At 34.5% G+C, this 23,899-nt stretch overlaps 1 protein-coding gene and 1 long non-coding RNA gene across 25 annotated transcripts in view; one reads left to right on the top strand and one right to left on the bottom strand.

The window, feature by feature from the left end:
- The window catches only part of pHCl-1 (pH-sensitive chloride channel 1), a 67,610-nt gene that overhangs the window by 22,331 nt on the left and 21,380 nt on the right, over nucleotides 1–23,899 (top strand). For 11 of the 22 annotated variants that reach the window (XM_032434003.2, XM_070207820.1, XM_070207818.1 and 8 more), the window contains 9 exons: nucleotides 1,814–1,902; nucleotides 2,833–2,907; nucleotides 3,172–3,236; nucleotides 3,295–3,515; nucleotides 5,635–5,717; nucleotides 10,695–10,832; nucleotides 11,299–11,451; nucleotides 12,232–12,384; nucleotides 18,358–18,572. In XM_032434003.2, the coding sequence (XP_032289894.1) occupies nucleotides 1,814–1,902; nucleotides 2,833–2,907; nucleotides 3,172–3,236; nucleotides 3,295–3,515; nucleotides 5,635–5,717; nucleotides 10,695–10,832; nucleotides 11,299–11,451; nucleotides 12,232–12,384; nucleotides 18,358–18,572 (1,192 nt within the window). The remainder of the gene's footprint in view (nucleotides 1–1,813; nucleotides 1,903–2,832; nucleotides 2,908–3,171; nucleotides 3,237–3,294; nucleotides 3,516–5,634; nucleotides 5,718–10,694; nucleotides 10,833–11,298; nucleotides 11,452–12,231; nucleotides 12,385–18,357; nucleotides 18,573–23,899) is intronic. The other 11 variants (XM_070207834.1, XM_070207826.1, XM_070207825.1 and 8 more) reach the window with 6 other exon arrangements.
- On the bottom strand, nucleotides 7,655–8,580 carry LOC26530998 (uncharacterized). Of its 3 annotated transcripts, XR_001450473.3 has the most exons (3): nucleotides 8,297–8,552; nucleotides 7,789–8,228; nucleotides 7,655–7,691 (listed from the first exon to the last, which is right to left on the bottom strand). It is a non-coding gene; the product is annotated as an uncharacterized lncRNA (long non-coding RNA). The 3 variants fall into 3 exon arrangements; XR_004303378.2 differs by having other exon boundaries at nucleotides 7,655–8,223; nucleotides 8,297–8,580; XR_004303377.2 differs by having other exon boundaries at nucleotides 7,655–8,228; nucleotides 8,297–8,572.

The raw sequence follows: 23,899 nt of genomic DNA, 5'->3' as shown, positions 1-23,899 counted from the left end.
TCTAAATCATAAATGCGTTCGAATATGTGTAGACGAGGCTCAACTGGACGTTTTTCTTTGTCGTCTAACTTGCTGTTGCCATACTGCTGCCTCAGTTGAAAAGTACAGCTGTGCGAAGCAATTGGAACTATTGTAAACAGCTTAGCTAAAATTGCTCAACTCCATTGTCCACCAAATTTTTTAATTTGAGGAGAGTTTGAATTTGCTTTGGAGTTTGAGTGAGCATTTTGTTTGATTTCAAGGCAGACAAAACAACATTTTGTTTATTCACAGAGTCTAATAGCTTTACATCTTATGGCTGTCAGCTTACTTACAGTCGAATTGGTGTCTAGTTACTCTGGCAGCTGCTGGTGTGGGGACATGTTGGTTGCTTCCAATATTTTGTCGGATACATCAGATCGGCAGATCGTTCTCCTTCCTGACTGATAAAATTGTCTTTCATGTGGTCTGATATCAAATCAAATTTACTGGCTTCAGCCTATACATTGCTGAGACTGAACAGTCTTTTTTGTTGGGATACCCTTATTTCCACGTCTTATTTATTAAATTTAATTACGAATACTTGCGTCAGAATAGAGTGTTGTGGTGAAATGGAAGCACTAATTTGCTGAATGTTTTGTTCACTATGACACTCAATGGAATATTGAACTCACATGTCATAATGTTATCCCCGGATTCGTAAAATTAAAATTCGTCGATGATTTAGTTTGACTGCGGATATGCAGAACGTAAATTGTGCGTCGATAATTCAATTCTTCACAAATTAGAGAACGCTTCGAAAAGGGGACTTGTCGTTTGCAATGCTAGAGTCTACAGCAAAATCTATTAATGATAGAACCGGTTCTGAAAATTGCTTTACAGACAGCTTTCTCATTCATGGTTTTTCATGCCTTGTTGGTTAATATTATGAAAATCCAATATTCAGCTGGATTTAATATTTATTTTATTATGTACACACAGTTCAAGTTTGCGGAAATACCAAATGTTGAACCAAACACAAGAGGAGTTAATTTAAATAATGCAATATCGTCGAGGGGATAAATAAATCGTGCCATTGATTATAAAAATTAAATTAAAATTATAAAATTATTATTGTTGTCAAACTTCTGTCTTATATATAATAACTAACAACTGCCGCGATTTTTGTATTCAAGCAAGCGAACAATTTCTTGTTGCAATAAGATATTTTTTTGGCGCAGTTCACATAGTTACCAGGAGAACGTTTGAACAAAACGCTATTTTATGTATGAAATATTATTAATTGTCAATATGTGTTGAAACATTTTTATTTTCGGAGGCAGTATTTCACGTGCCTTGAATTTTTTTGGGTGAATCATTGAAGTTGAGATTGAAAAATCAGTTCATAGTGTTGTGCGTGCTTAGGAACAGACAGTCATATAGACTCTACTAAGAGTAAGAGGAAGACTAACTCGGATTATCTCTGTTAACCACAATAAAAAAATCTCGTGCTATCTTTTAAAACATACATTTGCCCTACTCTATACAATTTTTAAATGGATACATCGGTTAAAATACAAAATGCATGAACTCATTTTAACACCAACTATGCAAATATAAATCTTAAAGCTTGTGTTATTTCCAGTTCAAATTTTGTTGTTAACTCTAAATTTTAATTCGATACTAACGAACCCTTATTCCTCACTTCCTAGTTTATTATTAACAAAATTGTTATAGATATGAAAATATGACCTTTTGAGATCGTTTTTATTTATGTGTTGCGATATGCTTATAACAGTCTTAAATAAATTTATACAAACTTGTAGTTACAAAATAATGTTATCTTTACACACAGATTCGACGAGTCCAGTTCGGATAAGGAAATTTTAGATTTATTGCTTGAGAAGAAACGCTACGATAAACGATTACTGCCGCCTGTAAATGGTAAGCAACTTTCGAAATTGACAATAAATAACCACAACCTAAACTTTTCCTTTAACTGAAGCTATATTATACAACAATAATGAGGACAATGCATTAAGTAAACATTATTCCTGTACCAACTTATTAAGTTGTTGGTAACATTTTCGGACTAATAAACACCGTTAACGTTTTCTAATAGACACGTTGACAAAGACTTGGCCACTATACAAATAATTTAATTCAATTGCCGGTTTAGTGAGAATGCAGACAGAAGAAGATAATATAGTAGACATGACATAAATTATATGCATTAAAATAAATGCTTGTATATAACATATAAATATACCTTTAAGGCAACGGTATTAAAATGAAAGAAGGATTCTAGTAAAATCTTTAAATAAAATCTGTCCAGGCTTAGTTTTGTTTATCTTCAAAAGTTTAACAACCAGAAAACAAGAGTCACAACTTTTGGATGATGATGTTTTTTTTACTTCATTGTCAATATTTTATTATACGTAAAAACGTGGGACCTGTGTGGAAAAAATTAAGCTATACAATACTTTAAAAGGAAAAGAGTCGTCTTGATTTTCGGATTGGTGTCTCTATGGCTGTAAATCCGAGGTAGGTCCCTTGAACAGTGACTTTGATAAATAAATGCGAAATTGCTAGCAATCCCCAAATGCAAAATTATGTAAAATTGCAACTTAATATCATCACAATTTCAAAGTCGCTGATTCGTGGCTCCAGTATTAGAGTTAAGAACTTAATAATGAAGAAAATCGTATTCAACTAATTTAAGTATGCCTAATTTGAAGTCAAAAGCTCCAAAATAAATAGAACAATTGTGAGCTTGAAATATGTTAAGCTATTTTGAGAGTCTATTTTGCAGAGTAAATGAGTTATTATATCTTGACTCATTTGTAAAAAAAAAATTTCTATTAAATCTTACAGATGAAGACTTTTGTTGTGGCTTACAATCGCCCGACATGGCTACAAATCAAAATGCGCGGAGACCACATAATCGCGGTTGGTGAAATGTCCTAAACAAATCACGAGAATAGCAAAAATTTTAGAGTAGCGTCTTATAGATTGTGTTGGTTAATTTAGCACCATATTGATTTCATACTTCTTCTTAATTTTGATTTGTAGTATTTATCACAAATATATTGATCTATAAGTTATATATGTTGCCTCTGGTGCTAGCACTTTTATTAATACATATAATTTGTACTCAAAAGTTGTTTGGTATACCTTTATTAAATTTTTAACTAACTTTGACTACTTTTATAGGCACCCTGACAGTTAATGTTAATGTATTGCTGTTAAGCTTAGCATCGCCCGACGAGAGCAGTCTGGTAAGAAATAGTGTTACGTATATATATTTTTTAATACTTAAGTCGTATTTTATTGCAGAAATATGAAGTGGAATTTCTGTTGAATCAGCAGTGGAACGATCCACGCTTGCAATATGGCAATAAGTCCCACTACGATTTCTTAAATGCTTTGCATCATCATGATAGTATCTGGACGCCCGACACATATTTCATTATGCATGGCGATTTCAAGGATCCCATCATACCAATGCATTTCGCTTTAAGAATATTTCGAAATGGGACCATTACGTACGCAATGAGGTGTGTTGCACTAATTTAAATATAAATGAGAATTATTTACACTTTACTATAGACTTTAACCCGGCGTTTACCGGCTCATTCATACCCTAAGCCTATTAAATATATTTAAAAAGGGGTATATTTTATTCGAAATGTATGTAACAGACAAAAAGAAGTGTTTATATTTCTTGTCAAAATAAAGAGCCGAGTCGATTTAGTCGTTCCGTTTGTATTAACGGGTCGATCTGTAATACTAAAAAAACTGGGTATGTTTAAATAATCGACATCGTGTTCTCTTTTATTTTTTAACGAAAACAAACTCGATTTGCGCAGGCACTAGGAGGACCTACATCTAAACGGACAGACGGATAGACAGACTGACGGACATGGCTAGATCGACTCGGCTATTGATGCTAATTAAGAATGAATATACTTTATGTATCTTGAGATGCGTCTGCCTGTTACATACATTTACATATTGCACAAATGCAATACACCCTTTTTTCACATTTTTATGGGTTCAGGGTATAAAAACAAATGAGAGTGCGGATTACCATTTGAACATTGTCGACCAATTCGCAGACGTGTTCAGACTACATAATCCTTTACACGATTATTTGAATTGCCTGAGATATCAAAGGAATGGTTTGTCATCCCTCTTCATAAAAAGTGGAAAACAAAAGATGTGCTTCTAAATTGTCTGATATTCCTAAAGATAATTCTAACAACTCAACTGCAGCATTAATGCAGCTTCATTGTTTATGCTTCTGGTTTCGAAAAATACAATTACTAACAGATTTAGGAAAGGCTTTCAATTTAGCTAATAACTTGTTGCTTACTTTACAAACTTGTCCTTCCCATATTCTTAATATATGCTGGTATCTTCTGAGGTTCCCAATCAGTCATTAAGCTACTCTTTACATTTTAATCATTGACCTTCCCTTCCATTCTACTTATGTAAGAATATGGATTCCTGGTTTTGATGCCTTTAAGTTCGAGTCTAATCTAGTACACGTCAGCTGTTGCAAATGCAAAGTACTGGCTATCTACAGAAACTCTGCCCAACTACTTTCCTTCAAGCTAGACTTCACATCTCCTAAAGAGTCACTGGTACCGGTGATAACAACTCGTATACGACAAAGAGCCTATCTTTGACTATGCCTAGTCCCCAGAACATTCAATTATCAAAACGTGATTTAATGTGTATAGAAAGAATACTTATAAGTTCTTATTGCATTAAACATGTATTGCTGCCATATTCCAGTAGACTCCTGGTGCTCAAGCTTGCCTTTTGGATTATTCTTATTATTATTCTTGAAGTATTATTTCTTCACAAATGAATCACCTGCGAAATTGATTCCTTTGGATTGATAACTTACACGTGGCTATAAATGTTTATCTTTTGTGCAACTATCAAACATTTAAAGGGTTAGATAACTTGACCCGTTTCCAAACAATTGATACAAAATCTATATTGATACCGTGTTTTTCAGCAGACCTCTTAAGAGCTGTAACCATCTTAACCAAAAATCAACTATACATATTTCAGGATACTTTTTGAGTACTTAATGAGGACATCGTGTAAAATCAAATAAATCAAAGTTCGAGTGAACAATTTGAAAGCTATTTTTTATTTGCGAGTATTATAATATTCTATATCCCAATAAGATGTCCTGCATTTAATTTATGACTTATTCTATAAAGTCTTTAAATTCCTCCTGCAAAACTTGCATAATGCATAATGTCGATATAAGGTGACTTTAAAAACCAATGTGCCGCAGAGGTTATTTGCCTACAAATTGGTCACCTTCATTAATATTCAAAATTATTCTCCTCGGTTCGGGTCGTAAGGGCGTCCGATTGCCAAGAAAATTTGTGATGATGCCACAAAACCGGAGAACTATAACATAATACACAGCGCTCAGATACATTTCTGAGTATAGTAGGTATGACAAAATATTTTAGAGAAAAGTTTATGCAAAAACAAAACAAATCCGAAATACACCTTTCCCGTATATTTTGTATCTGCAGATATGTTACCTTTGTAATCTTTTAATAGTCTATTCAATTCTGTCCTCAAATATGTTTGACTTAAGTCTACTACAAAAATTCTAAAATTTTTTGCTTGTAAATATTACAGACGGCATTTGATATTGTCCTGTCAGGGAAGTCTACATATATTCCCATTCGATGATCCAAAGTGCTCCTTCTCAATGGAAAGCAGTAAGTACGAGTATTGTTTAATAGCTACTTATTTGCTAATGGCAAATTTCTACAACAAAAATTCACAAAAAAAAAATTAAATGAATATAAACAAATATACCATCAGGATACATACATACATACGTATTGAAACCTAACAAAAAAACTAAGAAAAAATGGTCATCAACTTTTGTAGAGAATGTTGAATTCCCATAGTTATCCAAAGTTTTTATAAGGGGAAGAAAAAGTTCGACGATAGATCACTAAGTGCTTAGAGTAATTTTTTTGTAAACGCACCTAGAGAAAGGGCGATAGGTTTCGGTAAGCCAAGAAAGACCATATAATTAAACCTAAAATAAAAAAAGAATCTATGTCAGTAGAAAACATTGAGGATTGTCCTTCGGTTGGTCAACGATGGAAGATTAAGAAACAGCTTGCTGTGTCATAATAAACGGGGGGTCCCAGTTTAAGTTCGTAAAGCAAAAAGCAATTCGATCCTGGCTATTTATACCCTGAACCCATTAAAAATGGGTAAATCAATATCGAAGTCCTATTTTTAACCGAATTGGGTAAATAATAAGAACTAGAGTCACCAAACCAGATATGTACCTTCTAGAATAGTTTATATATATCAAGAATCTTGTATTTTATACCAATGACCAATTTATACTGCCCACCAATTTAAGCCACAATTTAAACGCTATTGATTATTAGGTAATATTGAGATAGTCTATAGCACAATAAAATCCACTGTTGAAGATTTCATCAAGATCAGTTAAGAACACATAAGTTATTATAAAACACGTGTTTTGGCTGGTCACGAGTTTGGGGCAGCTATTCCAAATTGCATGCGCGTCTTCATTGAATGCTATCAACAGCATTGCAATTGCGATTGTATTGTTTTTATGCCCTGAACCCATTAAAAATGGGTATAAGGGTATATTGTATTTGTGCAAAATCCAAATGTATGTAACAGGCAGAAGGAAGCATCTCCGACCCCATTAAGTATATATATTCTTGATCAGCATCAATAGTCGAGTCGATCAAGCCATGTCCGTCTGTCTGTCCGTCCGTCGGTATGTATGAACGCAAGGATCTCAGAACCTATAAGAGCTAGAGACTTGAAATTATAGATGTAGGTGTTCCTAGTGCTTGCGCAGATCTTGTTTGTTTCTGATAATCGATAACTTACTCCGTTTCCAAGCAATCGATAAAAATCGATATCGATATCTTGTTTTTTGGGCAATTTTGGTAAATAATAAGAGCTAGAGTCACCAAACTTGACATATAGCTTCTAAAATAGAATATATATATGCATTTGATGTTGGAAGAAGAGGGTTCAGGGTATCCCCTAGTTGAGAGCTCCCGACTAGAACCGCTTACTTCTTGCTTTTGTGGCTGTTGAGTAGAGGCGACAGCAAGTAATGCGAGTAGGGAGCTCCCGACTAGAACCTCTTACTTGTTTGTGCTGCAATCTTACTCTCATCAAGACTAAATTAACACTAACCACAGAACATGTGTCCAGAACTCCCGACTACAACCTTTTATTTCTTTGATACTGCTACCTTCTTTCAACTGTAAAGTCAGTGTACAGTCTTAGGAGGCAAAGCAAACTCGTCATTGCAGGTGATACACATGCCTGGTCTTAAAAGCAGGAAATCAAGCCCTTTGAGAGATGTCTACACTCTTGAACAAAGAGCTTAGCTTGTTGCTGGTATAGCATTTTTCAGCCAGTCTCTTTTAAAAAATAAGAGATGGAGATGACTGTTTTTGTGTTGAAAGCAAAGTTATTTCCTCCCTGGCGTTTAAATATGAAATATATACCTCCTTGCTACCATATGCTTCCACATGATAAAACGATTTCAAATATATTTATCGGAAGTTTTATTCCAACATTTCAAACTTGGACACACTTATTATAAAACTGTAGAAGATGAAATGTTCCCGACTTGCGATGCTTACAGTCGGCATAGGCATATATTCTTACCACATAATCTATGAATACATAAGACAAACATATATGTATATCAGGGGAAATGCTCCTGATTGGCAAGCCATCTGCAGTGGCATAGCGAGTAATTTAGCCACTTACTGTGCTCACTGTGCAAAATATGCGAAGTGAAATGGCGTGAAACTCGCTTCTACGTAGTCATAAAACGAATTCGCATTCTTCTGTTCCAACCACGGTTAAGGCCCTTTTGCTCGAAATCGGAGATCTCGAATGTTTTGTCATTTAATGTTTCTCGGGAATTTCCAAGCCGAGAATTTGTTTCTGCCGTCTGCCCAGCTCTTTACAGAATGCTGTCAGCATTTTCCCTTCGGGTCCTGGCCAGCAAACGTCCTAGCTGGTTGGACGTGCTGAGCATGTCCGCCTTGACATACATCACGCTTTTTGCATGAAGGAGTCACCGGAGATGTATCTCTGGCTGCTTCTGTGATTTCTCCTGAAAGGAAATCGACATATTTCTCAAGTGCGCTACAGGCAGGTTCAGCAGACGTTTAGATAGACCCATTTAGGAATCTGCTCCTATTCTATCAATAACGTAACGTGATTCAGTCAGGTCCAGCAAGATCATGTTGCTTTTCATGTAGTTATTTACCTCTGTTGCACAAACAGTAGCTTTCGCAGCGCCGTTGCCCCAAGCCAGCAATTTTGGACCAAGCTGGAGATGTGCACATCTGTTATTCTGAAGGCCGGTGGGCAGTATACTGACGCCAGGTAGAAGATACACATTAAAACTAAAAATTTCACTGAGATCTTCACATCGTAACACATTCAACGGTGCATTGTACTAGTTCCACCCACTCTCTCGTTATTAATTTATTAATAACTTTTTTTTCCATGTGAATAATAACAAATTTTAAAATATATAAAAATTGCTGTTTGACTTAAACTGGCCGGCCGCCTCTCTCGTAATCCGTCATGCGCAAATATGCTTCTTAGATTTTTTCATTGACGTTAATATCAAAATAAGGGTCTTACTGTTTTGTCATAAATCGTGTAAAGCATATCTCCGACCCCAAAAATTATATATATGTATTCTTGATCAACAGCTGAGCTTATATAATCGGTTTCGTCTGTCTGTTCAAACTTGCCTCTGAGCATAGAGCCGTCAACTGAACAACGCACGACCCGAATACAACATAAACGTTCGTACGTACCAGTTAATACTATCGAATAAATCTATCTACCTGCCTAATAGGAATAGAAGACTTTCTACGAAGAAGAGAAGACTCGTAGTAAAATACTCCTTAATACTTGTTCTAATCATCACAGAGGACCCGGAACTGTTCAAGCAACGCATAGTTATATAAACCAACAACTAAGCGCTAAAGGTATCATAAGGTGTTAGTCTAGAAGGAACTTAGAAGTTTACTTAGCTAGTTAACCCAAAAGAGTCAAATTCAACCGTAATCCTTGAATAAATTTTAGTTATATAGATGGAACTTAAAAGCCAAATTCTACATCCATTAACACAAGTAATAATAATATATCGATTTTTACAATAGTAGCTTTACTTATTATAAATCAAAAGAGAGCTCGAGCTAGAGGAAAAGTGTGTACTTTTCGTAATATGATGAAAAAACAAAAAATTGTAACCAAACTTATCAAAGACAAAAATCTTCAAATGTATCAATTTCTGTGCTGACCGCCACGAAATATTACGCAACATAGTCCCACAATTATTTAAAAAGGGGTCTCTAACCATAAAAAGTCTACTGGACTATGTCGATAACCACACACGAGGATTCCAGTTTCAGCCACAAGAGGCTAACAACAGGAATTTTTCAAGAAGAATAATCTAGAATAGGTCGTACCACAGATATAACAAGTAAGAGGTTCTAGTCGGGAGCTCCCGACTAGGGGATACCCTGAACCCTCTTCTTCCAACATCAAATGCATATATATTATATTTTATAAGCTATATGTCAAGTTTGGTGAATCTAGCTCTTATTATTTACCAAAATTGCCCAAAAACAGGATATCGATATCGATTTTTATCGATGGCTTGGAAACGGATTAAGTTATCGATTATCGGAAATAAACTCGATCTGCGCGGGAGCTAGGAGCACCTACATCTAAAATTTCAAGTCTCTACCTCTTATAGGTTCTGAGATCCTTGCGTTCATACACACGGACGGACGGACGGACGGACAGACAGAAAAATACAATACACCCTTATACCCATTTTAAATGGGTTCAGGGTATAAAAAGGGTATTTGTCGTGTACGGATATTAGCACGCTATACAGTAATCTTTCGAGGATGTAAAAAAAACATTTGAAGAGGGCGTCTGTAGGAAGTCATTACCTTACATTTGGAATAGCTTAGATTAAACGGATTAACATGACACCAAGACTGAGGGGCAACATTTTCGGATTGTAAAAGGTTACATCAGGCCAAATCTGTTTATGCAAAGCACAATTCTACGTCATCATCATACGTTAGTAATCGATAGTAAGACAGTAACGAGGGAAGGTCAATTATGAAAAAAATAAAGAAAAGCGAATCAAGGTGACTGTTTATAGAAAAAGTTTCTGGGTATCTCTCTTCGAGCACTCCCGAGTAGTATATTTTCTTTGTCGGATAATATGATTCTAAGAGTAAAACATAGTTTTTGTTGGGAAATCATTAAAGTTTATGGATAATGTTAATTCGTTTTTGGTTTTCATGGTTGGTTGGGTCACTAGTGTCTAGCACCTTTTCGCGATATTTACCGTCATTTTTTATGGGTGTTGCGTATTATAGGTATTAATGCTTTCGATGTTAATGATGGAAAAAAAGTAAATTTTGGAAAGTAGCTTATCGTATAGTATAAGCAGATCACAATATTTATTTTTTGGGTATAATAATATGTAATAATAGTACGGTGTGTTTCAAATAAAATTCGCGCAAGTGAGACTTAGAATTAGATATGAAAAATGTAAACAAAAACTTGTATGTATCCATAATTTGCCTTATTACATCGTTATGTTTTCTGCTCGTTCTGACCTACAGTTTCCTATGAGGAAGCACAAATCAAATATGTCTGGAAGAATGATGAAGACACATTACGCAAGAGCCCATCGTTGACCACACTGAATGCATATTTGATTAAAAATCAAACAACGGCCTGTGATCAAAATAGTTGGAGAGGTAAGTTCAGCTAGTAGCATCCAATTATTTAACAATTTGATCTTGTGTGTTTGTATCTATATGATTTTATGTGTTTGTCTTTAGGCGCATCTTTTATTAATATCCAATGTTCTCGTATTTGTCTATATTTTACTTCTAAGTTAAAGTGGCTAAATCAAAATTTGCAGCAACAATTTAAGTTTCTTAGATCCTTACAAATTTTGAGTGTCATATTTTGTGCGATTACGATTATTTCGACATGTAGTCTGGAGCTTATTTATTGCCTTGTTTATTTAAGAAATTATATATACATATTACCAACAAGTACATTAATTGTTTTGCATATCTAATGGTCTAATCTTTGTCTACCCCTAACCAAAAACAAAAATATATAAATGTTACAACAAATACTTGGTCAACTCCTACTCTCTACAAAAACAAAAACAAAAAAACAACATCAATCTTATTGCTAAACTCAAATCAATAGGGAACTACAGCTGCCTTAGGGTCGATTTAATCTTTACCAGAGATCGGGCGTTCTATTTTACCACCGTTTTTATACCTGGCATTATTTTGGTGACGTCGTCTTTTATAACATTCTGGCTAGAATGGAATGCCGTGCCCGCTAGATCAATGATAGGTAACGAAAACCAAATAAAACACCAGTAAAAAATAATACCAAACAAACTAAGCAACCAACAATATATCTTTAATTATTCAAATTTACCCTTGCTAATTTCACTGAAAAGTACAAATTTAAGCCATTTTTGTATACGCCATTAAGATTTGACTTATTTCGCCTTTTTAGCGATTGACTTACAACAATTTGTACTGCCCTCTACATGCGCAATTTACAATCCTTATTTCATTTTGATTTAGTTGAAAATTGCATTTACACACTCTGCCATATTGAGTAGTTTGCATTTGAAGACACATCCCTATATAAAAAATAATCAAACAAAAACCAACCTAATTTGCAGCCTTTCGTTTTAATGCGTTACCACTGCCCAAAAGAAAAGTATGCCATACTACCCCTTAATAATGTATTGTTTTATGAAAGGTTTGGTGCATGGGTTCCGTTTTCAATATTTTACGCTTAACCTTCCTAGCAACCAGTCCCAAGTCAAAACCAATACCGAAGATCAGAAACTCAATACTTTCCATTCTTATTTTTATTTAATTATTTTTTATTGTTATTATTATTGTGGAAGTACCGCTAAGAAAAAATACACTTTTCTAATTTAAGAAAGGATAGGTAAGATGTATTCTCCTGTGTGAATCAAGTGTACTATTACTGTCTGTGACTCTGTCTCTGTATTGTCTAAGAAATGTACTGCGTTAACAGCCGTTTACACAGTTGTGTTTTATATAATTTTTAATTTGTGGCCCAAATTCAACGATTTTGGCATTGTACTTTAAGGTAATTACAGTTGCCTACAAGTCGAAATGACATTTACCCGTGATCGTGCGTATTATTTCACAACCGTTTTTATACCTGGCATTATATTGGTCACCTCGTCGTTTATCACATTTTGGCTAGAATGGAATGCAGTACCAGCCCGGGTTATGATCGGTACGTAAACCAAAAACCAAATTTTTACTGCAAAAAACCACAAATCCATTGGAAGTTAAACCAAAGTCTATGAGAGTTTCATATGCAATCAGTTAAAAATCGTGAACTCTAAATTACTAATGTGACAATATTTTAGACGCTGTTTTGCTAGTGAAATACTAGCAGATAATAATCAACGTTGAACTTGTTCCGTACCCAACAGTATATAAAAACAGCTTGCAACTTATTCAGAGTATTGACTTATAGTATCATATTTTGGCGCTTGGCGCTTAGATTTTGATTAAGAAACTATTTTGTTTTCTCTTCTACCATACTGTATATCCAATCCCTGCACTGTTTAGTCTTTTTATTCAACAGTAATATCCATAATCTTTTGCACTACCATAAATAAAAACTTGATTTTAAGCTTTGCACTGCATGCTTTTTTCTCTTTAAATATATTATTATAATCTATAAGTTTCTTCGAATATCAGCCAAAAAAATCCAACAGAGTTCTCTATTAGATACAGCCGAAACCAGAAACATCTGTTAATTTTGGGGATATCATTTTCTAATGCAAACACACATGACCGTGTTCCTATAGTTCTGTAATCGTGGAAATGTACATCTTATCCCCAAATACCCCAAGTTGAGTGATCTAGTCTATCTGAAGTGCCCGACTAGGAGATGCCCCTAACCTTCTTCTAATAAAACCAGAAGCAGTTCGCTCTACGCGCTCCCTTCTACACACTTTCTCCAAACTAGGAAGAACGCTGAAGTCGAGTGTGCCCGCTTAGAAAATCTCCTGTACCCTTTATATTTGGCTGATGCAAATGTCCTAGCAAATGTCAACATAATGTTTACTTTGATATAATCTCGAAGAAATCAGAGTGCCGGTCGGACCGCACCACTAGATCATATACTTACTTTTTGGGGTGCTTTGGACCAAACTAAGTTCTAGATTCGCTAAGCTTCTCACTTGTATGCAAAGTCTCATCAAGATGGCATTACTATCTTGTAAGGCTGTATAGCAATAATCGGTCGAAAACAGTTTCTGTATGGGAAAATATTCTGTTTCCCAATATATCTTCACCAAACTAAGCCTTAACGTGCTTCACTGCTCTTACATATCTTCAAAGCCGTAAAGTAAATGTCTTTTTAGGTATATCATTAAATTTAATTATACCGTGCCACTGTGTTATTTATTGCATATGTTAGCCATATTTCGTTTATATATTTATTTTTTTACTTATATATTTACATAGCTTCATGTGATTCATTCATTCACGTGAGTTCTTTGCTATAGGAGTATAATCTAGAAGGTTGATGACAACGTCGGAACTTAATTGAAAAAGGAAAAATGTTGGTCTGCATTATTGATGCGATCAATTCGATCTAGCCATTTACGTCTGCCGTCTGTCCGTATATATGAACCTTTCGATCTGAAAACGTTTCCTAGTGCTGGCGCAGTAAGTGTTTGTTTTCGCTAATCGATAACTTGACCCGCTTCCAAGCAATTGATTAGAATCAATAACAAAATCCTGTTGAGCAAATCTCTTAGGTTATAATATCTAATCTTCACATGTAACTTAGTGTATTTAATTTGCAGGTTCGAGTCTTTCTGCGTACACGGCAAGGTATCTATTATAATAGGCCTTTCTTTATTAACTTACATTTTCTATCGGCTACCAAATCAGTTCAAAGTATACTGCAACTATTGGGTTTTTAATTATGGCTAGCATTTCTCTTCCAAAAGAGAGTTTCTTATATAATATTATTTCCAGCTACTTGCCTCTGGAATAAGGTATGTAAGTCTATTATTTAGTGATTAGTAAGGCTTTGCCCACCCAAGGCTAAATCAAATAGCAGATTTCAAGAGCTTACTAAAGGAAAGGAAAAGTATTGCCTTTACCATAACAACTAGCAAATCTGCGTAAGACAACAATTCTTTCCTCCATGGGAGTGCCTCTTTTGCGCACTTCCACTACAGCGAACCATTTTGCCATTCCACCTAGTAATTGTCGGACTCCAGTCGATATCGGAGCGAAAGCCACCTCGAAGCAGGATTTTAGTTGATTGATAGACACAATTCTTTCTAATTTCTAATTTATTGCCGTGTCCACGCTGGATGCAAGGGATCCATGTGCTGATAAGTTCCTTCCGAAGCCCACGAGGCTATCATTTTTATACCCTGAACCAATTAAAAATGGGTAAAGGGGTATATAGTATTTGTGCAAAATCTAAATGTATGTAACGTGCAGGAGGAAGCATCTCCGACCCCATAAAGTATATATATTCTTGATCAGCATCAATAGCCGAGTCGATCAAGCCATGTCCGTCTATCTGTCCGCCCGTCCGTCCGTTCGTCCGTCCGTCTGACCGTCTGTCCGTATGTATGAACGCAAGGATCTCAGAACCTATAAGAACAAGAGACTTGAAATTTAGATGTAGGTGCTCCTAGTGACTGCGCAGATCGAGTTTGTTTCCGATAATCGATAACTTACTCCGTTTCCAAGCAATCGATAAGAATAGATATCGATATCCTGTTTTTGGCAAATTTTGGTAAATAATAAGAGCTTGAGTCACCAAACTTGACATAAAGCTTCTAATATAGAATATATATATGCATTTGATGTTGGAAGAAGAGGGTTCAGGGTATCCCCTAGTCGGGAGATCCCGACTAGAACCTCTTACTTGTTTTCCTTCATCTATCAAATTTAATATTCTGAAATTTAAACTTTATGAGTATTATTCTCCTTCGCTTTGTTCTGCATCCTTGTATGCACCACAAGCTTTATCAATCTATCAGATTCAAGCACTTTGTTTTCTGGGGGCTCCGGGATAAGAAGTCGCACGTTCTTGCAAAACTTCTTACAGCTAGAACTGCTTGTGTTTGAAGAGTTGAAGGAGTATATACATTTTATGCAAACGATATACATTTGGCAGAAAGAAGTTTTCTAAGATCAGTATATACATTGTTCATTAGGACTGAGGCGATCTAACTGTGTCCTTCTTCTCCGGCATGCATTTGTATCCAAATATAAGCTTTTATATATGTACATATGGAGGAATCTAAAATGTTGTAACAGCAGCTTTGCTGTTGGTGCAAAGTGCCTCGTCTAGTCTAGTCCTCTATGTGGACGCAGTTCATTTCCAACATTAATTGGTATCGCTTCTTGTGTAATTGGCCAATTTTCGCATAAATCCACCCTTCCGGGTTGTTTCCACCTAGAGGTAATTCTGTAATTATCGTTAGATTCAGCCTGGGCTATTCTCTAGGAACTGTGGCGGCCTTTAGGTACCTTTTCACTTTGTTTAGCCATCGGCCCTAAACATTTTCAAAATGCTTTGCTCTGAATGAGTGCTTGAACATCAGTCTTGGTAAGTCATTCATGGTGCTGCGATTTGTAGTCGTGCTTTTCTCGAATTGCTTTTCTATTCCTCACACGACGATAAGCATATAGCTTGCTTAAGGCGTATGCAATTATATCAGTCCTGTGGATCAGTCTAGCGCTATGGCCAGCTCGTTTGCAGATGTCGACGTTCCTGTGAACAGGAATTTGTCATTAGCAAGCCCCCGGCCCATGTCTGTGCTAAATGGCCCCTGATCTAGCCTGTTTCATTTACCATGCGGCCTCCATGTATATATATTTCCGAGAAATCATCCAAACGATCATTTAGATACAGGATTGTTGTCATTGACACTGATGGCTTCTCACTTGCACCTTGCATACTGTTACCTAAATTCGTTTAATCTCGAAAAACGAATACTTTGTGGGTCTTACAAGGATAAACCAAAAACAGTCTCCACAAAGATGAGTAACGCCCATTTGAAAGCAACGTAGAAGTTGTAGTGTTCTTCTTTACGAGGCTTTTCAGCAGCCTCTCGTGCGGCTCGTTAAGCATTACACAAAGAACGCAGCCAGACTGCCTTCAACAAGGCTGGTCCAAGGTTTTTGTTTTCGTTAAAGCTCTATAATAGAGTATACTCGACATTAAAATTCATTGTACCCCTTGGTTAATATAATATTCTGGTTTTTAGCACCACTCTTTGAAGTCTTTGAATCATAAAATGCAGCCACTAAAATTTTAGAATATTCAAGTACATACATGTAGATGCATTTATGCATAAACTTCTGTGCTGCTTATATGGTTGGGTACACAAGCAGTGAAATATTTATAATAAACGAGAGAATATTTACCAAATACCGCTATAGGTCTTATGCTTAATGAACAACATTCATTTCCTTTAATTATATTGAAAATTTGAACAGGTCGCTTCCCAATCGAATCTATGAGATTTTACTCAACAAGAGAGAATCGAACCAATACTAAAATTATTGCAAAATCTTATAATTTTTAATTTTAATTTAATAATTAAAAGTTTGGAAATAGGTTTATGGAAGGAAAACTTAAACAGGAAAAATTTAAACAAGTAAGAGGTTCTAGTCGGGAGCTCCCGACTAGGGGATATCCTGAACCTTTTTCTTCCAACATCAAATGCATATATATTCTATTTTAGAAGCGATATGTCAAGTTTGGTGACTCTAGCTCTTATTATTTACCAAAAATTCCCGAAAAACAGGATATCGACATTGATTTTTATCGATTGCTTGGAAACGGAGTAAGTCATCGATTATCGGAAATAAACTGGATCTGCGCGGGAACTAGGAGCATCTACATCTAAAATTTCAAGAGATCCTTGCGCTCATACATACGGACGGACGGACGGACAGACACACGGCCATGGCTAGATCGACGGCTATTGATGCTGATCAAGAATATATATACTTTATGGGGTCGGAGATACTTCCTTCTGCCTGTTACATACATTTGGATTTTGCCCAAATACAATATACCCTTATACCCATTTTTAATGGTTTCAGACTATAAATATTAGTTTCGGAAACTGGTGTGTAAACCTGATTACTCGCAGTGTATATATATATGTATTTACATAATTGACCAAAATATTCAAATACAGTATAGTAGACGTAGTGCATTAATATCTCACTTGGAGGAAATATTCCTCATTCCTTCCTAAATATAAAAAGCGCAATTTTAACGCTAGAAACGAGATTTGATATACACACATATTTGAATACTATGTTAATGATATCATGAAGATAGGACAAGAAACTTAAATGTTATTTCAATTTTAATTTACAATTTATATTTAGCTATATTTTATGATTTATGGCAAGCAACGAGTGCCTCAAAAAAACAAAATATATTGACTCAGGGGTAGAGGATATTTAGTAGTCGAGAACACTCGACTAAAGCGTTCTCATTTGTTTATTCACAAATATAAAACCTTCTGGTTATTTACAAGCATAATACTTTCTAGTTTCTATTAATTTTGTCTCTAGAGTCAGGCAATATACATTTAAAATCATTTAATGAAAAAACTTGCTTACACCTTATTACAAACTGTATAAGTAAAACTTAAAGCAGTAATTATTTAAAACACATAAAATAAAAATTGCGCCTGTTATGTTTTTGATCCAAAGAATTTTTTCCTGGACATGTAGACATTATACTTTTATTTTTCAAAATGGAAAGTGTTGCTTTTTTAGAGTGGAGAAAGGCATGCTGTGAGACAGGCAGTAAAACGCAAGCTACTCTTAAGCAGTCTAGTTACATGTTTAATACATTTTGTTAAAAGTACCTCGAAACGTTTCCCAAACGATTTTTTAGTATATAGTGGTTATTTACATTTTAACACGCATTATACAACTGCAATGTGACCCTGCAATTAACTTCGAACTTTTGCTAATACATCTTTACATCAAAACTGATTAACTATATTGCAATAACCAAACAAAATACACAATCCTTGAACTGCAACCTAAGACCCCGAAAATGAACCCGCCGTCGTGTTCCATATAAGTATGCAACATGATGGTAAACAAGTTACAAATAGCTAATGCAAGCTTTTCTGTCTTCCTTAAATCCAACTTTCTACGCTCAACTGGCAACAACAACAATAACTAGGCGTGACAACAATGTTGAATTTCTTCACTACCTCCAATGGTTTCCGCAGCACCCTGCCCGTTGTCTCCAATCTGACGGCGATGAATGTGTGGGACGGCGTCTGCATGTGCTTCATTTACGCCTCTTTACTGGAGTTCGTTTGTGTCAATTATGTTGGACGTAAGCGTCCGCTGCACAATGTCGTCTATCGTCCGGGTGAAAATCCCGTAACACAGGTAAATTAGAATACAATATAAAACAAAAAATGCTCATAGGTCATAAAGGGGCCTGTGGCTAATTTGTTATGCATTTCAAGCAAAGAAATATATAATTCACATACGCGTCTATTGAACCATTCAAAACGCACACACACACGAAACACTACAACACACAGCTAAATTTACTTACTTGTTTTATTTATACTCTTATTTTAAATGTATTTGGTTAAAAACACAAACTCAAAAATGTTATTTTCGGTTTGCCGAAGATTAAATACCCTTGCGGACAGAAAGCAAGCATGTAAACTTTAATCGTTTCTGGCGATTGTCACTATTGTGCTTAAAACTCAAAAAGAGTTTGGCCCGTATATTACGTCAAATTAAGGCTAAAAGGTCCTGAGTTCAGTTTGAATATTGTTATTGTTATTGTTATTATAACTAAATAAGTGCTGTGCAATTGTGCAGGGTAATATAGTGGTCCGATTTAAAACACAATACACAAGGATCATAGGGACGCTCGAAGTTGAAAAGATTCATTAAAATCTATTCAAAGCTGAGAAGCTGCTTTCTCGAAGCAGACAGGCGTACAAGAATTAACCGACTCTTCTGATCAAGGGTACGGACAAATATGTATGGACGAATAGGTCTCACACGATGCTTGACATATTTGGCAAATTTATAATACCCTCTGCAAGGGTATGAAAACTTTTAAGCACTCTTAAACAATAATCATACAGAAACAAAAAACTTTACTCACTGTGTTGTTTCTGTCGATCTCTGAAACCTAGCTATGTATGTATGTTACTCCCCAAATCTTCAAGTTCTCTATCCCTTTTATCTCTACTCTTCACAAGTCCTTTTTTAAATTTATTTCAATGTGCTAACTATAAACATTCCTTATATAAATGCTCGCTCACCTTGTGTTAATGCTCAGCATACCCCACAGTTAATCATTCCCAATTAGCATTTTGAATTGAACTTCTGTGTCCTAAACAAAAACAAAACAAATAATCCCAAGTTACCAAAAGTTTTTACTTTATTTTTACTCAATAATTGCTTATATTATAAAATAATAAATACATATGTATACATATATATATATATAATTAAGTTTTACACGTTAGGTTACTATAAAAAAATATATTTCAATTTATTATTTTCACTTAACGGCTACTTTTGTTGAGTACATTCAGATTTGCTTCCCGAATATGAACTGATTTATCTAACTGTTGCGGTCGCTTAGCAAACTTCGCTTTGAGAGAGTTTGAGTCAAAATTGAGTGAAGTTTGAGCTGCGTCAGCAATTATGCGTGGGATAGTACTCTGATGGGAACATTGACAGTGGCGTGATATTTAGGGTGAATTGTTTATGTCTACCAAAGGGGGACAGTTTGATCTTGACCAATGTCGATGTTATCACCAGGCTCTTTGTTTACAATATTAGAAATGTTTATAATTGTGCTTATGCTTATGTGCTAAGTTATGTTAAAGGGTGGGTGCGACTATGGATATGTCACTCCCCCAACCATTAGAAAAGTGCCTGTCCTCAGGTGTTTAAGTTTGGATATAGTGTAACATTTTCTTCTTTTACAATTGGTATATCTCCTATTATTGTAGGTGTTTCTTCTACTTTGGGTTTTTTATATTTTATAATTAATTTCTTAGGTATGCTTTTGAACTTATATGTCAAATACAGTGTTAAACTTATTAATATGATTACAAATATGGTTATTGTAATTATCTGGAATACATTGTTAAATTTTGTATGTGCATTTATAATTTGTTTCGTTTGTACAAACGAAAGTGGTTCTAATTTTATAACATCATTGCTTACGTAAATGCTTTGAGTATAATCTAACATATTGTTTGAAATTGAAATTTCATTAATTTGCAATGAACAATTAAAGATTTTTATTATATTGTCTCCTTCTATTGTTATTTCGTTATTTATACAATTATGGTTTAATATAGTTTTTGGTAAATTCCAAGTTAAAATTATATTTGGTTCTATGTAGTTGATTTGAAAATTTTGCAAAATTTTAGTATAACTACATTCTGATGTTATTTGGTTTAAAATTCCTGTTAAACATTCATTATTAATTAATTTTTTTGTTTCTCTGCTATAAACTTTTTTATCTTGGGTAAAATATTTTTCATGAGCTATTTCTGTCAAAATATTATTATTTTCATCCGGGTATGGAATTATTTCGAATACCGGGCTTTTTATTATTTCTCGAGGAATATGGGATATTATAAGTATTTCGTTTGTATCTGATTTAAACCAAGTGGAAGTTTTTGTATTCAACAATTTCTCAGAATTAACATGCAACAAATAGTCATGTTTTAGTAATTTTGGGTTAAAAATTCCTAATCTTGTGAGCTGCATTCCCATCTCAATGTCTTCTATATATTCTGTAAAGTGTTGTAAGTTAAATATAAGGATATCTAATTTCTTTCCTTTTTGTTTCTCTTGATCTAGTTCGTTCATGATTTCTATTCCTTTGTTTATAGCTTCTATTATGTAATTTAATTCGTTAACCTGGACGCTGTTTTCTGCTAAGTTGCTTATTTTTTGTTCAATTTCTGCTTTGTCTTCTTGATCTAATGTTCCAAATAAGTATTTATATGCTGTTCCTACTATGTTAACTAAACCTCTTTTGCTGCGTTTGGCTATTTTTAAGCCGTTTATTTCTCTGTTTAATTTTTCTACTAGGTATTCGATTTGTATAAGGTTATTGAATTCTTTACTTTGTTCAATTAAATTGTTAAAAGTTTCTTCGGTTTTTGTTATATTAACCGTTAAACAGTGGAATTCGTAATCTGTCGGAATGTCTATGGTTCCTGTTTTAAATATGAGATATCCGTTATGGGCTTTGATAGGATTAATTTCAATACTCTGTGCATTTATATGGTTTACAGTTATTGATAGTAATATTATAATAATTAATTTAAGCTGGTGCTTGTATGTTTTGATCGCTGTCTGTTGTTGACCTGTAATTGTTATATTTGCTTTGATTAGTCTTCTTTTTCTTTTTAAATTTGGTTTTGTAATGTGTTATTTTCCTGCCTCTGTTAGTTTCCTCAAAATGTTTGTCGTCGATTTGTCTTAGTTCTCCTGTTTTCTTGAACGGGGTTGTCGTCTTTGATTTAACTAACGGTGAGTGTTTGTATCTAGTGTCAATTTCATAATTTGTTCGTTTTTTGTTGAGGTTATTTATTAGTTTTTCTTTATTAGCTTGAGTGTCATACTCTGGTGTACCTGCATATATGAATATGTCCGCTGGTGTTCTGTTAGTCGTTTTGTGCTTTGTTTTATGATTGTACGTGTAGAGTATAGTTTCAAATTTTGTAAGTTTATTTTCGACGTCTGAGTCGCTGTTAATGATTCTTAGTTTTTCGTTAACTGTCTTATGAAATCGTTCTACGTCGGATATACCATTTTTACTAGTGGTTATATTAATATTTACTGCTTCTGATTTTAGCCATAATTGTAAAGCTGTGCACATAAAAGCTGAGTCTTTGTCTGCCTTTATTTCGATGGGTTTACCCATTTGGTTGAACACTTGTAATATAGCTCGTTTGGTTTCTAGCCAGTCTCTACTTTTTATTTCTATTAATGATGCAAATTTTGAATAGATATCAATGCAAGATAAAAATTGTTTATCTCCTACTATGTAAAAATCCATTACATATTTTTCTCGGATATTAGCGATTTCCGGAGTTATTTCGAAAGTTAATTTTGTATCTCTGTGTTCTGTTTTTGCGATGTTGCAAATCTCACATTCATTTATTAGATTTTGAATTAAATTTTGATAATCTGGGAAATAGTGGGTTTCTTTGAACCAATTGATAGTTTTTTCAATTCCTGGATGTAATAATTCTTTGTGCTTTTTTAATATTAATTCTTTGAATTCTGCATATGTTTGAAGGTCTATTAATTTTGTACTAGTTTTCATTGCCTTTGTTGAATTATTCGGACTTATTATTTCTAAGTAGGCTTCTTGAAAAATTGGAAAATCTGCTTCGTTGTGGAAGTATAGCACACTTTTCTTTGTGCATAAGTATTCTTTTATTAATTCTTTGGCATGCGTATTAGTCATGTCTTTGTACGTAATTTTTATGTTGGTTTTGTGAAAGTAATTCGTAACTTTTGTTTCGTTCTCGGTTCCTTTTTCAAATTCTATTTGTCGATTATAATAATTAAGTGGTCTTTCTGTGATTTGTAAATGGTTACTGTTGTCTTCTTGAGCACTATGTATTGTTGCTCTTGTGCTAATTGTATCTTCGCCTAAGAAGTTTTCGTTTAATTGAATTCTGGACAGAGCATCTGCCACATAATTTTCTTTTCCTGGGACGTATTTAATTTGGAAATCAAACTCATTTAGCTTGATCTTCCACCTTTGTAATTTCATGTTAGGTTCTTTCATATTATTTAACCAGACGAGTGGTCTGTGATCACTAAGGATTTGAAATTGTCGACCAAAGAGATAGGACCTAAAGTATTTAGTGGCCCAAACGATTGCTAATAATTCTTTTTCAATCGTTGAATAATTTAACTCATGCTCGTTGAGAGTTCTACTTGCATAGCATATAGGCTTATGCTCTTGCGAAAGGACGGCCCCTATTGCCATATTACTTGCGTCTGTAGTTAATGAAAATGGTTTTTCGAAGTTAGGGTATATTAAAATTGGGTCGGATGTTATGAGTACTTTTAGCTTTTCAAACGCTAGTTCGTAGTCTCTGTCTTTTATATTGATTTTTGCTCCCTTTTTTAATTTAAGTGTTAATGGTTTTACTATATTAGCGAAATTTGGTATAAATTTCCTATAGAAACCACATAATCCTAGAAATGATTTAATTTCTTTTGGGGTTTTTGGAATTGGGAATTTGACAATTGCTTGTATCTTGTTGGGATTTGGTTTTATACCCTCAGTTGTGATGATGTGACCGAGAAATTCAGTTTCTTTTCTCATAAACTCGCATTTATCCAACTGTAGTTTTAAGTTAGCTTCTCTAAGCTTCTTAAATACCTTTTGTAGCGACAAAATGTGTTCCTCCAATGAAGTGGAAAAAATAATAATGTCGTCTAAGTAGACCAGACAATCTTTAAAAATTAAATCTTCTAAGAGATTGTTCATACAACGTTGGAACGTTGCAGGTGCATTCTTAAGACCAAATGGCATGCGAGTGTACTCGTAATGGCCATGTTTAGTCGAAAATGCGGTCTTGGGAATTGAACCAGGATCCATTTGGATTTGGTGGAAGCCTTTGGCTAGATCAATGGTTGTGAAATATTGACATTTTCCAAGTTTGTCTAATATTTCATCCATGATCGGGATAGGGTAT

The sequence above is a fragment of the Drosophila virilis genome, chromosome 3 (assembly GCF_030788295.1).
Source record: "Drosophila virilis strain 15010-1051.87 chromosome 3, Dvir_AGI_RSII-ME, whole genome shotgun sequence".
NCBI lineage: Eukaryota > Metazoa > Arthropoda > Insecta > Diptera > Drosophilidae > Drosophila > Drosophila virilis.
The sequence above is the reverse complement of the archived record's forward strand: the minus strand, read 5'-3'. Positions and strand labels throughout refer to the sequence as shown.